The sequence below is a fragment of the Pongo abelii genome, chromosome 19 (assembly GCF_028885655.2).
Source record: "Pongo abelii isolate AG06213 chromosome 19, NHGRI_mPonAbe1-v2.0_pri, whole genome shotgun sequence".
Lineage (NCBI taxonomy): Eukaryota > Metazoa > Chordata > Mammalia > Primates > Hominidae > Pongo > Pongo abelii.
In genome coordinates this window covers 76,843,696-76,860,545 of record NC_072004.2, presented here as the reverse complement: position 1 = coordinate 76,860,545, position 16,850 = coordinate 76,843,696, and the positions used below count along the sequence as shown (strand labels likewise).

The 16,850-nt window shown below is 53.3% G+C and overlaps 1 protein-coding gene across 1 annotated transcript in view; it reads right to left on the bottom strand.

The window, feature by feature from the left end:
• Positions 1–463: 463 nt before the first annotated feature.
• Positions 464–16,850, bottom strand: part of WNT9B (Wnt family member 9B) — a 35,487-nt gene continuing 19,100 nt past the window's right edge. The window contains exons 2-5 of the mRNA XM_024235322.3: positions 14,420–14,676; positions 11,858–12,123; positions 10,641–10,944; positions 464–2,194 (exon numbers count right to left, since the gene is read on the bottom strand). Coding sequence (XP_024091090.2) covers positions 2,109–2,194; positions 10,641–10,944; positions 11,858–12,123; positions 14,420–14,676 — 913 coding nt within the window. The 3' untranslated portion in view covers positions 464–2,108. The remainder of the gene's footprint in view (positions 2,195–10,640; positions 10,945–11,857; positions 12,124–14,419; positions 14,677–16,850) is intronic.

Genomic DNA, 16,850 nt, shown 5'->3' with positions numbered 1-16,850 from the left:
AACAGTATCCCTCATTAATTGTCAGGAAATAGAGCAATGCTATACTTCCAAAGTCCTGTTGGTGCCTGCCCAATCCGGACCTCATTTTACCACAACTCCAACTTTGTGTTAAGGATGTTCTTGCTGGCCGGGCACAGTGGCTCATGCCTGTAATCCCAGCACTTTAGGAGGCCAAGGCAGGTGGATCGCTTGAGCCCAGGAGTTCGAGACCAGCTTGGGCAACATGGTGAAACCCCGTCTCTACTGAAAACACAAAAATTAGCCAGGTATAGTGGTGCGCGCCTGTAATCCCAGCTACTCGGGAGGCTGAGGCAGGAGAATTGCTTGAACCTGGAGGTGGAGTCTGCAGTGAGCTGGTATCACCCGTGCGACAGAGTGAGACTCAGTCTCAAAAAACAGATGCTGTTGCTCACCTGGCCTCACTTTGCCCGTCTGTAAAATGTCAAGACAAAATGAGAACAAATTTTGTTTAAAGATCTTAATTGGCTTTTATTCATGATTCTAGAATTGGGCATCCCTCCGAACCACAGCATATTCAAAGAACTCCAACCAGCAACATGATCATGCAGTATTTGTGGATAGAAAACAGAAGTGAGATGTAGATACAGCTTAGTTGGTTATAGCTCGGCATCCTTAATTGAATCACCTGGCCACCTACATTGACAGATGCTCAGCTGCTGTAACTGCCCCAAAACTCAGCTATTTGTTACCACTTTTTGCAACTTAGGAGTATACTCCTAAGTTAATTGCATTTAGCATGAGTGACTTCATATTTATTTGGTCTGTTGGGTCCATTACAGGAGCACAGTACAAACTAATGGCCTCCTACAAATTTTATTTAATAATTGGAAGGGGCCTAATAGTTCTATGCATCTTTGATGTCTTCTCTAGTTTAACCTCCACCCCCACCAATTGATATAGGTTTGTGCCTGCAGTAAATGGGATAGTTATAAAACTAATGCTTGATACCAATGCAACTAGTGCATGAAGTGGGTGAGAACAGCTTTCTGTACTGGGCTCCATATCAGCCAGACTGGCTATGTCCCCAGCACTAGCCCAGGCCCAGGGTCAAGTACACACAGCTGTGCATCCTCTGAAGCGCTGGAGGGAGAGAAAGAAGTTCATCTGGGGAAGTGGGTGGAGCTGAGGCGGGGGGACCACCTTGGGGAGGGTGGGTTGGCCCAAGAGCCGTCTCTCCCAGGGACCAGCAGGCTGCTTTCCAGCTGGGTTAGCTCATTCCCCACCTCATCTTGCAGAAGCTCCGGGTTCAGCCTTCTGAACAGCTTTGTTCTTGTGGTTGAGGCAGCCAGGGATTCTGAGTGTTGGGAAGGGGAAGCCAGGGGGAATGAACGGAAGGAAAGGGAGAGAAAAAGGCAAGTAGCATGGGCAATAAGGAGCCTGTGTGTCAGGGAGGGATGTGGTGCCAGCTACACCAGGAAGCCTGCTATGGCAGGACACTCCCAGTGAGGGAAATGAGGATGGGTAAACAGTATGGAGAACAAGATTTATAAATTCATTTGTTCATTCATTCATCCAATAAAACAAAGGATGCCAATATTGACAGATGGCTGTTACTCAAAACATACACAAAATGCTAAGGCGGCCGGGCACGGTGGCTCACACCTGTAATCCCAGCACCCTGGGAGGCTGAGGCCGGCAGATCACTTGAGACCAGGAGTTCGAGACCAGCCTGGCCAACATGGTGAAAGCCCATCTCTACTGAAAATACAAAAATTAGCTGGGTGTGGTGGTACACGCCTGTAGTCCCAGTTACTTGGGAGGCTGAGCCAAGAGAGTCACTTGAACCTGGGACGTGGAGGTTGCAGTGAACAGAGATCACGTCAGTGCACTCCAGCCTGGGTGACAGAGCGAGACTCTATCTCAAAAAAAAAAAAAAAAAAAAGAAAGAAAAAAGAAAAGCTGGCCAGGCGCAGTGGCTCACACCGGTAATCCCAGCACTTTGGGAGGCCGAGGCGGGCAAATCACCTGAGGTCGGGAGTTCGAGACCAGCCTGACCAACATGGAGAAACCCCATCTCTACTAAAAATACAAAATCAGCCAAAAATACAAAATTAGCCAGGCATGGTGGTGCATGCCTGTAATCCCAGTTACTCAGGCGGCTGAGACAGGAGAATCGCTTGAGTCCGGGAGGTGGAGGTTGCGACAAGCCAAAATCTTGCCACTGCACTCCAGCCTGCGCAACAAGAACAAGACTTCGTCTAAAAAAAAAAGCTAAGGAAATATAAAAGAGGGAGCAAATAACTATTTGATGGGTTGCAGGAGTGGGGAAGTTGGGGGAGTTCACAAATTTCACTGGAGATATTTGAACCACGTCAGGAAGCAAATATAGGAGAAGCCAGGCCATAGTCCTCCCAGCTCCACAGCCTCTCCCTTCCCAGACCTCCCAATCCCAGTCCAGCTGTCGCCCTTACTGGGTCTGAAAGCTGGCCCTGCCACATACTTGCTGTGTGACCTCAGGCAAGTGGTCTAACCTCTCTGAGCCCCAGTTTTCTCAGCTGCAAAGAAGGGATGACACCAACTTGGAGGGTTGTCATAAGATTCAAATACAACAATGCACGTGAGAGGCACTCTGCAGAGCACTTGGTACCTGTATGAAGCCCGCGCAAAACAACTACTGTGGCTGTTGCCAGCACTGGCAGAGCAGCAACTTCATTTTCCAAACCCTGGTCCTCTGTCATCAGGCTGGAAAGGAAAGCAGAGGCCATTCCAGGCGTCCCCCATCCCTGGCCCCCAGCCCTTGGGGAAACATGAGAAGCAGAGCTTGAGGATCTCCTGTGTGCCCCCTCACGCCCCTTAATCCTTCCTGAACTTGGGGAGGGGGCTGGGTGTGGGGCGGGGGCGGCACCACTGCAACACCTGCGCAGCTCTGACATCTCCCGCCTCTGGGCAGAGAAAGCAATTTCAGAAATGACATGTTGCCAACAAGCAGAAATCAGCTTCTGAATTAAAATGTGTCGGCGTCAGGTGACCCTGGGCTCGGAGGGCTGGCTGCATGAAGACAGCTGAGATTAGAGCCTGTCAGGCTCTGGTGGGGCTGTGTGGGAAGAGGTGGGGGGCCTATCGTTGCTCCCCAGGCTTCTGGCCACCCTGGACTTGTTGAGACGTGGGGGCAGGAATTCGGACGCTGGGTCAGGTTCTCCCGTGCCTCTGCCCGGCCTCCACCACTCCACTGCCCACTCTCCATGGCGGGAGGACGGTGGGGCAGGGGTAGGGGCTCGGCTCCCCTGAGACGGCTCCAGCGTAAACACACTAATGGGCCCAAGAGAGGAATGTGGGCCCCACAGCCCCTGGGGACTTGAGGAGGGATGGGAGTGGGGGGATAAGATGCGCAAGAGGCATCAGCCTCCTCTCTGCAGGTATTCAGGGTGGGGAAAAAGAGAGAGAGGAGAAGACAAGGAGGACCAAGTGGCAGGATTGGAAGATGCCACCAGTCACCCTGAATCCTTGCAACTCCTTCATACCCCTTCTCTCTGTCCCCAGGCCGTGCCCTGCACTCCCCGGGAAGAGGCAGTGAAGAAGCTGTTTCAGTTCCAGCCCTGCTACTTACTGTGCGGCAAGGGAACCTCTCTGAGCTTTAGTTTCCTCATCTATAAAATGGGGATCATAGGCCAGGCGCAGTGGCTCACGCCTGTAATCCCAGCACTTTGGAAGGCCAAGATGGGTGGATCACCTAAGGTCAGGAGTTCAAGATCAGCCTGGCCAACATGGTGAAACCCTGTCTCCACTAAAAATACAAAAATAAGGCCGGGCCTGGTGGCAGGCACCTGTAATCCCAGCTACTCTATAGGCTGAGGCAGGAGAATCACTTGAACCCGGGAGGCGGAGGTTGTAGTGAGCCAAGATCGCGCCATTGCACTCCAGCCTGGGAGACAAAAGCGAGATTCCATCTCACAAAGAAAAAAAAAAGGCTGGGCGCGGTGGCTCACGCCTGTAATCCCAGCACTTTGGGAGGCCGAGGTGGGTGGATCACGAAGTCAGGAGATCAAGACCATCCTGGCTAACACGGTGAAACCCCGTCTCTACTAAAAATACAAAAACAAAATTAGCCGGGCGTGGTGGCGGGCACCTGCAGTCCCAGCTACTCAGGAAGCTGAGGCAGGAGAATGGCGTGAACCTGGGAGGCAGAGCTTGCAGTGAGCAGAGATCACGCCACTGCACTCCAGCCTGGGAGACAGAGGGAGACTCTGTCTTAAAAAAAAAAATGGGGATCATGGTTGTATGGACCCCTGGGGTTGCCCAGAGGGGAATATGAGGAAATGGCCTGCACAGGAGTGCCTGTGTGGAGTGGAGCCTGCACAGAGCCACCTATTGGAGTGCTGGACACCGTGCATGCCAGCCATCTCTTTGCTTATCTCTCCCCTTGTCTGGGACCTCCCTGAAGGCCGGACCTAGTCTCATTACCATGGCGTCTAGGACCCTGTCACGTGCCTCGTACACCGTAGGCCACCAATCGGTGTTTGCTGCCTGATCGGTTGCAAGAAGGAACTCCAGGTGAGAGATGGGGCGAAGTCAAGAATGGGAAAGAAATGGAAACGGTGGGGGCAGGCATAGGATGCTTCCCCCCAGTGCCTCTCCCTCCAGAATGTCCCCATTCCCATCATGGGTAAGCCTGTAATCCCAGCTACTCTAGAGGCTGAGGCAGGAGAATCGCTTGAACCTAGGAGGTGGAGGTTGCAGTGAGCCGAGATCGCACCACCTCACTCCAGCCCGGGCAACAAGAGCGAAACATCCTGTGGCTCCTTACAGCATGCACAGAATAGGATACACATCACCCAAGCAAGTTATTGCCAAAATGTTTAACCTGAATCCAAGTACAAGGAAACGATCAGGCAAATCTCAGTTGAGAGGTGTTCTACAAGACATGCAGCCTAAACTCTTCAAACTATCACTGTTATGAAAGCAAAGAAAGAGGGGGACTATTCTAGATTACAGGGAGCTGGAGAGACATGAAAACAACGTGCAATGCCTAATTCTTGAGTGGATCCTGGGCCAGGAAAACATGTTTTAAAAATTTTTTAATTTTAATTTTTTAGAGACAGGGTCTCACTCTGTCGCTCAGGCTGGAAGGCAGTGGTGCAATCACAGCTCACTATAGCCTCAAACTCCTGGGCTCAAGCGATCTTCCTGCCTCGGCCTCTCCAATCGCTGGGATTATGGGTGTGAACCTGCGCCTGGCCAGAAAATAATGTTATAAAAGACATTTTGAGGGACAATTGGGGAAGTCTGAATATGGACTATGTAGTAGATAATTTTTGTCAATGTTACATCTCTTAGTTGTGGTGATGGCCTTGTGGTTTTGTTGGAGAATGTTCTTGTCCTTAGGAGATACACGATAAAGTATGTAAGTGTCTTGGTGTCTGCAAAGGTCTCACAAATGATTCAACAAGATAGATATTGCATATGCAAAGAGAGATAGCACATGTGGCTGTTTTTAAAGGAGGGGGGATATTGTGGGTAGGGTACCCACCTAGTGATTGTCTCAACAAGCCCCGGTCCTCCTGGAAGATGGTGGCACTGAGCAGCTGGAGGTGGAGGGGTCTGCGGGCCTGTTTGGGAACCAGTTTATGAGCAGGAACAAGGTAAGGCTCAGATGAGGGCAGGAGGAGGTGAGGATGGTGTATGGTAGAAAGAATATGGGGTTTGGAGGCAAAAGGCCTGGATCCGCTTGCTAGCGATATAGCCTTTGGTAAGTCACTTAACCATTTTCTGTCTCAATTCCCCTATCTGTAAAAAAAGAAGAAGGGTGTCCACCTTGTGAGGTTCAAGAGAGGAAATAGATGAGAAATCCCTTGATAAACTGGAGCCTGCTGCTGCATGTGGACGTGTCTGTCATTACTCAGAGCCAGCTGGTCTCCGGGCCCAGGAACACTGGGTAGAAGGAGCATGTTAGGACAGGGATGCTGGTGGAAATGTAGGCCCCTGCAGGGCTGGACTGTAGGCCCACCTCTGCCTCCCGCCCTGGGGAGCCCAGTTAAGGCAATGTGGACGCCAGCAGGGCTGAAAAACTGGGGCAGGGCAGGCTTGAGCCAGGAGACAGGCACTCTCTGCTGTGCTTGGCTCAGAAAGAGGCCTCCTCTCCCATCAGACCCCCAGGAGGATCCTGGTGAGCGAGGCCTCCCAAAGCATGTTGGGAAGGAACTGTGGCCAGAAAAGGGACACAGGGTTCATGTGTAAATGACCCAAACCACTGCATGGCTGTGCTTCTCATTTCTCCTATTAGACTGTAGGTCCCTGAAGGCCCCTGGTTGGCTTCATCCCGCCCCACCCTGATCCATGCTGCTTGCCATAGCATGAGGGCTCCAGAAATGCTTATCATCTCCAGGAAGGATGCAGGCTGTGGTCTGTCTGAGTTGGTGTGTAATCCAGGATGGGTTACTTCCTTCCTCTAGGCCTTAGTTTACCCAGAATCCATAAAATGGGGCGATCCATCCCTGCCCGACCTATACCAGTGTACAGAGGAAAATATCCCATACTTTGGAGGCCAGGAGATCTGTGTCCAATCCTGGCTCCGCTGCCTGCCTGTTGCAATGAGAAGGCTTCTCATCTCACAACCTTCATTTCCTTATCCATTACAGGGACCATGTCCAGTGTGCAAAGTTATTGCAATAAATTGAGACAAAGTAAATGCAAATAACTGGCATGTCATTTATTGGTTTATTGTCTTTCTCACCCACTAGGATGTCAGCCCCATGAGGCAGAGACTTGGTCCTGTTCCTTGCTGTACCAAGCACCCAGGATGCTGCCTGGCGCTCAATAAGAGATCCCTAAATAATCATTGGTTGAATAAATGGACATAAGGGGCGCTCAATAAGTGATGGCTTCCATTGTTATTCTAAAGTGTCCTGAGACAAAAAGCATTTGAAGTTCATGGTTGTTGAGAAAGGAAAGGTTCAAAAGCAAGTAATGTCCAGGGTTGGCACGGGGCTGTCTGTCTGCCAGGTGATGAAGGGTACCAGGAAAGCTGGGCTTATCTAGACCAGGGAACAGGACTATGTGCTCATGAGAGGCAGGCAGGAGCATCCATGAGCAAGGGGGGCACTGGGGCATCCTGTCCATTAGACTCCCTCGTTCCAGCTGCCTGCAGGAGGACATGCAGGCCCAGTCTGCCAGTGCAGCTGACTTTTGCAAAAGCAGCCAGAAATCCAGTGGAAAACAATTCATTTTTACAAGCAAAACACAAATGAGAGCAAACAAAATTCATCTGTAGGTTGGGAGGGGCCCGGTGGTGTAGCCCAACCTTCTTGGGCGATGTGAGCAGAAGGACCCCTTGGAGTGGCCTCCGTGGGGTCCTGGTCTCTCCAGCCTTCTCAGGCAGCCTCAGCCCCTGAGACATGGGACTCCACTTGGGGAAAGTGCTAACATGCCATCCAGATCCAAAAGGCCGGGATCACAGCCCGGGAAGGAACTGCTTCCCTGAGTTCTTGGGCTCACAGTGGTATCCAGGCTTTGGGGCTCCTGGGCTCAGAGCAGGTCAGCCCGTAGTGCCTGGTCTATGGAGATGTTCAGTAAATATTCATTGAACAAGTCTCTTCGGTGTGACTTTGAGCACAGCTCTCCATCTCTGGGCCTCATCTATAAAATGGCCATAGTAATGTGGCCCCACCTACCTCACAGAGATAACGGAGAAATCAAGTGAGATGAAAGGGGTAAAAGTTTTTGTTTCTAAATAGCAAAGTGCTTTACAAATGCCAGGTGTGGGAATTCTCGTTGTCATTATTATTATGAGCAAGACACTTTTGCCAGAGCAGAAGAAGGGGGCCTGGACCCAAAAGAGCAGAAAATCTACAAAAACGTCACAAGGAGAGTCTGAATGGAGCCCACCAGGGCTCATCACAGAGGGGACATGTGCTCACCAGCTCCAAGACAGACCCAGTTGTGGGATACAGGTTTGTCCTCCTTCCCGGTGACCTGGCCTCCTGCTCAGTGGGGGACCCGCTCAAGTCAGGCTATATCTCCCCAGACAGAGGGTTTCCGGGAAACCACACAAACCCCACCTGTGCTGTCCATGAAATATAGCAACTATATAAATAATATAAATACTTTCTCATATATCTTAGCTATATAAATTATTCTCCTTTGCTCTAAAAGCTATATATTTGAGGTAGACAAAAATACCCTGTGAGCATTTCCCTTAAAGCTGTAGAATGAGGGGTCAGTGGTCACTCTAGTCCCCAGGGGCCCCAAGAGGGCCGAGGTGGGTCTTTAGAGGTAACTGGAAAAGAAAGGGATGAGAGTAAGGAAGGAGAAGAGAGGGAGAGAGACAGACAGAGAAGACCCCACAAGCCAAGGAGCCCTCAGAACCTGCACTGTGCCATTGACTTGGGGTGTCCATGTTCGCGGCCAGCCCCTGCCTAGATGACTTAGAGCCTGCCCTTTGCCCTCCCGCGACCCTGGCACTGCCAGCCATGAAGTCAGGATGCAGGTGGTGTGTTGGTGGATCAGGGTGCTCTGGTCCCCAAGTTGCTCCCAGGCCCCCTGCTCTGCTAGTGAGGTCCCTGCTGCCTTACGCCCAGCACTGAGCCCGGGTGCAGGCAGAGTTGGGGTCTTGGAGGAGCAAGATGGATTGGGAAGGCAGAGAAAGTCTCCATGCTGTGGGGAAGTGGAAGAAAGGAAAAAACCAGCTGTCTCCCCATTTTTCTCCTGCTGCCAAGGTGTGGGCCAGGTGCTTGGGTCAGCAATGTCATTTTAACGAGAGGGGCTCAGGTCAGTTTGGCTTCTCAGCCGAGCCTCTGCAGTCAAAAATCCTTCCAGCATCCAGCAGACTGCCCTGATCCACTGGAGACTGGGCAGCTCCTCCTCACCCTTGGAGGTCTCAGGGAGTTGGCCAGGGTACAGTCAGCGGGCCTTTGTCCTGGAGCTGGCACAGGCGAGGTTTCTGAGCATTCAGCTGATTCTGAAATTTCCTGTGTTGGTGAAGGGTCAGCAACTCTAGGTTTAGGGAGAAAGGAAGCTGACAGATGGGCGTGGCAGGGCCAGCAAAGTGGCCCAGGGCTTCCCGAAAGAAGTCACTTCCTCCTGGGTGGCATCGGGCCCCACTCTGGGGAAGTACAATGCCTCCAGCAAGGGGACTCCTGCAAGGTTTTCATCCTGAACAAGACAGGCGTGTGCAACAGGAACCCCCAGCCCGGTCCAGGGGCTGTGCATCCATGTGTGCCTGTGCGGAGGTACCAGTCTCTCCTCCTTTCACAGAGGGCCTTGGCAGGTGCCGCTGAAAATATCCACAGGATCTGAGGAAATTATCCAAGTCACGGCTCCTCCTCAAGTAAGAGGCAAAGTGAGGGCCAAGTGAGAGGCCATTAGGAACTGAAGGAGGCTACCCGGGAGCCAGGCTTAGCAAGGACTCAAGCACCTATAACCCCAGCCAGGGCAAAAGCCTTAATTAGATGAGCAGCCACAAGAATAGAAATGTAACTTCAAGTCATAGCTCATGAGCCAGCTGGTCTTCAGTATTGTGAACTCAGCTGGTGTGGGGGTGTCACCGACCAGGCAGGCCCCAGCCACAGGAAGTTACCAAAGCTCACTCAAGAGCCAGCTGAGACACTGAGCTCGCCACGTCACTGTCAGGCACCAGGAAGCTGTCGCCCTCCTCCTCTGGGCTGGGAGTGAAGATTCCTTTGGCCAGCAGGGAACACAGGGAGGGGCCACTGTCTCCCTGTTCAACCTCAGGTGCACTGAGTCCCGCCTTGGTGGCCAGTTCTCCAACCTGTCTTACCTGCACTGGTGGTGGTTTTGAGCATGGCTGGGTGAGTGTGCATAACCCAGCTCTCAAGACAAGAATGAGGCCTCAGGGGAGGCATATTTGAAAAGCTGAATCAAGGACACAGGGCTCCAGGGCACAGATCTCACGGGTCCACTCAAGCGCAGAAAGCTCTCCTTTCTCTGAACAGATGGCTTCCACCACCTCGGCTTTCTCCCCATCTCCGGCACAGCAAAACCAGGGGAGTGGTGGAGGTGTGTGACACCTGGAGCCCACTGCACCTGAGCAGGGCCACAGGACCCGACTGGCCCATCCCAGCCAGGCTCCCGCCTTCACTTCCAGCTGGCACTGACTGCCTTGGAATTCCTAGCCCAGCAGTTCACCTCCCAAGAACACGCTGGCTCCGAGCCATTCATCCTGGGAAGCAAGATGGAATAGCCCCTCTCTCCCCTCCAAAACTTCAGTCCTGCTGTGCTCTTGGTCTCCCTTATTTCCCTCCACATCTTTCTCACTCTGCCCTCCTCTCCAAGTCCTCAACAAGGTTGGGGATGCTTGGGTTAAGGGAGGAGGCTTTGCTTCTCTTTGTTGAGTATCGAGGGAGGCAAAAGGCTGGCCAAGGAATGGTGGTGAGTGGCACACATGCCGGTTTATGCATGCACGTGATGACTGCCTGCCCAGAGGGCCGGCTGGGCAGCTCGAAGGGTGCCACAGGAGGTCCTGGCAGTGCCAGACTGGCTTGCTGGGCAGTAGGCCTAGTGCTTGCAGGTGTACACAAGCTCCTCCTGCACACATTGCTGGCACTCCACGTAGCAGCACCACTGCACCTGGCAGTGGCAGGAGAAGGCCACCAGGCGGCTCTGGGTGTCATAGCCCCGCCCGCAGCACAGGCTGCTGCAGCTGGCCTCCCGGGAGCACACCCTACCTGCCGTGCCAGGCGAGTACTTGCTGGGCCGGCAGAAGCTGGGTGAGTCCTCCATGTAGACCAGGTCCCCAGACCTCGGGGCCAGGCCTTTGGTGAGGCTGCCCTGCCTGGCAGGGGCCCACAGCTCTAGGCGGCCCAAGGCCTCATTGGTGGCGCTGGACACCTTGACAGCCGAGTCATAGCGCAGTTTCAGCACCTGGCCTGTCTCACGGAACGGGGAGAGCTGCTTCCAGCAGGTGCGCACGGCACAGGAGCCTGATACGCCATGGCACTTACACGTGGTCCTGAGGCCACTCTTCACAGCCTGTGGGGGAGGCAGAACAGAGGCGTGGTCAGAGGCCTGGGCCCAGCAGCCAGAGCCTGCCCCCAGAGCACCAACCCCAACAGGGCAGAGGCAGGAGAATGGGAAAGAGACCCAGGGTCTCAGCTCCAGCTCCTCCCCTTGGCCTGGAGTTCTTGTGGAATAGACAGCTTACGCGACTGAACACAGCAGTCCCAGTTCACACCAACTCAGTGACTGAACACAGCAGCCCTGGTTCACACCAACTCAGTGACTGAACACAGCAGCCCCGGTTCACACCAACTCAGTGATTGAACACAGCAGCCCTGGTTCACACCAACTCAGTGATTGAACACAGCAGCCCCGGTTCACAATGCAGTGATGACAACTCAGAACTTAATCTCATAAATAGCTAGAGCACTGGCGTCTCCCAGCCTCCTCCCCTCAATAGACCAAGATACTTTTCACCCTCCAGACCTCCCACTACAGTGTAACCTCAGCCCCTTCCCTTTTCTGGGCCACTTCCATCTTCCCACCCATAAAATGGAGAAGTGGGTTGCTCTAGATGGAGGTTTTCAAACAATGTAGGCTTCTAGGACCTCCAGGAAGGCCCGGTCCTTGGAATGGAGACCCCTCTCCAAACATGTCCCTGTTTCACCAAGACCTAGTCCTAAGCCTGGCTCCCACTGCTGACCACTGCTCCCACCGATGACACTCATGACCCTTCCCTACTTCCGCTGTGTTCCTGGCACCCAGTCATGGCGCAGAGTAGATGCCAAGGAAACGTTGGTTGAAGACGTGAAGTTCATCCGGCCTTTATGAAATTCACGGCTCTTCATGTATTTTGGGGGGGTGGGGTGCTGGCCTCCTTCAAGCCATGCTCCCCAGCTCTGTACCCTGGTGGGAAGGCACTGCAGACAGCCAGGGACATGCTCACCTTGATGCCCACGTGGGTGTTGTGGGCGTCTGCCCGTGCCCGCAGGTCCTTGTTTCCTCTCTTGGACCCCAGGAAGTTGCTCAGAAACTTGGTGCTGTACTTGAGGTTGTCACCGCACACGCCCCACTGCCAGGCCTGCCGGCTCTCCAGCCCCAGAGAGTCATCACAGGTGCAGCGCTCCATGCGCCCAGCGCTGCAGGCCCGGGCCAGGGTGTGGGTGAGGGCGGCAGAGGACACCGCGTACAGGAAAGCTGTCTCTTTAAAGCCTGGATTGGGCACCCAGGGGTATAGGGAGGGAGGAAAGGGGGAAGAGAGGAAAGGAGGAAGCTTAGAGGTTGCCTGCCGCCCTCTGAGGGCCAGAGGCGGTGGTGGCAGTGCTGTGATGGGCAGGACAAGGGAATGTGGCTTGAGGACACAGCTCCGGGTGGGTCTCCCTGTCAACTGCCCCTTAAATTCTGACTGCAAGTTGCCATTTAAATGGAACTTCCAGGCTGAGCACAGTGGCTCATGCCTCTAATCCCAGCACTTTAGGAGGCCAAGGCAGGCAGATCATTTGAGGTCAGGAGTTCAAGACCAGTCTGGCCAATACGGTGAAACCCCGTCTCTACTAAAAATACAAAAATTAGCTGGGCATGGTGGTACATGCCTGTATTCCCAGCTACTCAGGAGGCTGAGGCAGGAGAATCACTTGAACCCGGAAGGTGGAGGTTGCAGTGAGCTGAGATTGCGCCACTGCACTCCAGCCTGGGTGACAGAGGGAGACCCTGTCTCAAAAAATTGTTTTTAATTTATAAATAAATAAATAAATGGAATTTACAAATTCACTATGGAGTATGTTCCCAGATTCCCAGAGGGCAGCAGGCCAGGGGCTACGGCCTCCATTTCTCAGAGAAGAACACTGAGATGCAAAGAGAAGCTACTCAGACACCTGGTGTAGGCACAGCTGGGGCTAAACCCGCCATTTTGACTCCAGGTCAGTGTAAGACCATTTGGATGGGCCCATTTCTGAGGCCCCTGAGATAAGCCCCATGGGCTTCCTATGACACATGATGGTTCTCAAATGTCATTCTCTGCTACCCACTGTGGAATAGACCCAATGATACAGTGACCTTGAGTCTCCTGGCTGACTTGCCCCAGACTGACCATCCCACCCACTCCGGAACCACCGATACTCCTCTCTGCTGGGTGTGGCCCAAACCTGGCCTCCCACCAGCTCACTACTTCCTACCTGCCCTCCAGTGCATCTGGGTGCTGGTGACGTCCCGAGAGAGACACAGAGAGAGGCCATTAGCTTGGCTGCAGACCGTGGAGAGTAGCTGGCCTAGGAGGGGCCTGGCTGCCCTGTACAGCATCACTGCTTTTTTTTTTTTTTTTTTTTGAGACAGAGTCTCGTTCTGTCTCCCAGGCTGGAGTGCAGTGGCGCCATCTTGGCTCACTGCAACCTCCACCTCCCAGGTTCAAGCAATTCTCCTGCCTCAGCATCCCGAGTAGCTGGCATTACAGGCTCCTGCCACCATGCCAGCTAATTTTTGTAATTTTAGTAGAGATGGGGTTTCACCATTTTGACCAGGCTGGTTGCAAACTCCTGACCTCGGCCTCCCAAAGAGCTGGGATTACAGGTGTGAGCTACGGCAACCGGCCAACTGCAGTGTTTAAATTTTTGTATTTTTAGTAGAGACGGGGTTTCATCATATTGGCCAGACTGGTCTTGAACTCCTGACCTAAAGTGATCCACCCGCTTCGGCCTCCCAAATTGCTGGGATTAGGCTAGAAGTTCCATTTAAATGGCAACTTGAGTCAGAGTTTAAGGGGCAATTGACAGGGAGACCCACCCGGAGCTGTGTCCTCAAGCCACATTCTCTCATCCTCCCCTGTGAAAAGCCCTTTCCCCCTGGCGAGGGAGTCACATGGTGACCTGTGTTCTCCCTTCCAGACTGCGTGCTTCCCAGTGGTAGCTGGGTCTTGTTCAGCTCTGAACCTCCAGGATCTGGCACAGTGCCTGGCTCACTATGGGCTTCCATGGATGCTTAGTGGGTGGGTGGAGGGGGGAGGGAGGTAGAATATGGGAGTGGAAAGGAAGGAGGGACTGATGGATCAATGGATGTGACAAACAAAGGGACAGATAAAGGAGTGAACAAATGCATGGCCTGGCTCATGTCATCGGGCCTGGAACTAGCTGCCGCCCATCCTCACGTCTTCATGTGACTTGTTTCGTGTGTGTGTGTGTGTGTGTGTGTGTGTGTGTGTGAAGAGGCAGAGGGAGACAACTGGGGGACCCCCATCTTATCTGTGAGCTCCTCCAGGAATAGGCTTGTGTCTCCTCCTCTCATGGATCTTCCTTGCTCCTCTGCTCCCCCAAACCTGAGGCTGGGCCACAGCTGGCCTTCAACTGCCCCTCATTAACTCTTGGGACTCTTCTCATTTGGGACCATGCTAGGGCAGGAAGGGCAGTGTGGCCTGGGCACGGGAGCCAGGAAAAAGGAAACGGCAGCCTCTCCCAGCCTCCTCCTCCCTGAAGCCTTCTTCCCCCAGCCCTCCTCCTCCCCTAGCCCTCCTCCCCACCTCTCTTGAGCAGGCCTGTCCTGCCCTCCAGGCTACAGTTCCAGCGCTCATGCCGGAACTGAAACTGGCACTCAAGCAGGCCAAGGTGCGCAGCGTCCCTCAGGGTCTCAGCCAGGCCGGGCTCCCTCCGGCAGAGCTGCTTCTGCCGCCGGGACAGCTTCAGCAGGTCACACTGCTTCAGGTGGGCCCCGCCCTGTGCCGGGGCCGCCGCAGTGCCCAATCCTGGGAAGGGCGTCAGGACTTCCCGCCCGGTCAGGCTAGAGAGAGCGAGAGGAGGGAGACGGGTGAGCCTTGGGGATGGTGGTGAGGGGCAAATGAAGGGAAAGGGCCTCCTCAGGGGCTTCATTTATACTGCAATTCTGGGCGGCAGGCTGACCCCCTGGAGGTCCCGTCCCCATTTTACAGACTAGGAAACCAAGGTTCATGTAACAAAGGTTGCTGCAGGACCTTAAACCTGTTTTCCAGATTCCGGTCTCTGCTCTTCTTATCCACCCTATTTTCCTATTTCCCTATTGGCCCAGTTAGAAAAATCATCTGGGGTGCTTATTAAAAATATGCTTTCCCAGGATCCATACTGGGCAATTCTGGGTCTATTGGTTTGGAATTGGGCCTGGGAATCTGTATATTTACCGCAGTCCCTGGGCAGTTTTTGTGATCCGGGAAGTTTGGGAAATAATGCACAGAGTATTGGTGGCTGCCTGGCCAAGAGAGCCACATTCCTAAGAGGGGGCAGGCAGAGGGGATGTGGACATTGAGCGGACACCCAGCCAAGGTCCCCTGACATCCCTCTCTCCCTTACATTATGCTGCTGCCCAAGTAATCCTGTACCAATCTAACATGTTTCCATAATTCCCAGATAGATCTTCAACCATCTGACCACTTGGTGCCTGGTACAAATAGATGCCTGGGGAGAGAAGGGGATGGAAGGAAAGAGAAGGGAAGGAAGGAAGGACTGATGGATGGTTAGATGAAGGTGAAGGAGCTGAATTCCCATCAGGCCATCAATCCCAGACTTCTTGTTCTCCTAGATTGAAAGTTCATCATTTCTGGAGCCAAGCTACCAAATTCTAAGGCTGATGTTCTAGCTATGCAATCTTGACACCTTGGTTTCTTCCCTTCTGGAAATTGGGAAGAGTGATCTTCTCTACCTCCTAGAGTTGGTGGGAGGATTATATGAAATGGACGAATCACAGTGCCTGGGACATGCAGGCCTACCTTCCTGCTAGCTGGAGCTTCCCAAACTTCCCTCATTTTGCAAGATGCTCTACTCTCCAGCTAAGCAGAGTCTCCCCTTTGTCCAGATGAGAAACAAAGGATTTATGAGGAGGCAGTGACTGGCCTGGTCATACAACAGATCAGCAGCAGGGTAGGGATTGGAATTAGAGTTCGCCTTCCCTCTTCCCAGAAGCTCTCTGTGAGATGGCTCTGCTGGTTCAAACTGTTTGCTGTCCTATACCCTGGTGCCCCCAGTGTGGGTGTAATATACATCATTCCAGGACCTGGCCCAAAAGAAGTAACCCCGTTCTGGGACATCCTGGCCTCATAGCCAGGGTAAGAGATCAAAGGTAGGCTGGGCACAGTGGCTCACACCTGTAATCCCACACTTTGGGAGGCCGAGCAGGTGGATCGCTTGAGTCCAGGAGTTTGAGAGCAGCCTGGGTGACAGCAAAACCCTGTCTCTACTAAAAATAGAAAAATTAGGTGGGCATGGTGGCACAAGCCTGTAGTCCCAGCTACTTGGGAGGCTGAGGTGGAAGGATAGCTTGAGCCCGGGAGGTGGAGGCTGCAGTGAGCTGAGATCGCATCACTGCACTCCAGCCTGGGCAACAGAGCAAGACCCTATCTCAAAAAAAAAAAAAAAAAAAAAAGCAAAGGTGGAAGCAGGCAATGGCTCTTAGAGCTCCTGCTTGGATGTGGCACTTGCCACTGTTGCTCATGTGCCACCGGCCAAGGTAAGTCCTGTGGTGAAGCCAGGAGTGGTCAGAGACGCCCACGTTCCTCTGAGCCAAGGGCACAGCTCTCCTGTTTGGAGCCACCTGCCTTAGCCAGGACATCTGGCTGGAAGCCATGCCCTCTCTGTATGCCCCAGAAGTTGGAAGCCTCACCACAGGGTATGCGACCTGGCCAGGCCCCAGGTGCCCTCAGAAATCACCTGTAGATTCCACATCCATCAGGTGCAGTCAACCCATCATGGAGCGTATCTCCGAAACCTCCGAGCAGAGACAGATGCTATCGGGCTCCCCTTGGCCTAGCCTGGCCCTGGGCTCCTCTCCCAGACAGGGTGAGGGCAGGGACCCGTTAATCATTAATCTGGGGGCAAATGGGTAATTTTCCAGTCCACCAGGTCTACAGCCAAACCCCTCCCTGCAGCCTGGCAGGAAATCCTCAGAGTTTGACCCTTGGCAGGTCCAGAGCAGAACTGGATGTCAAC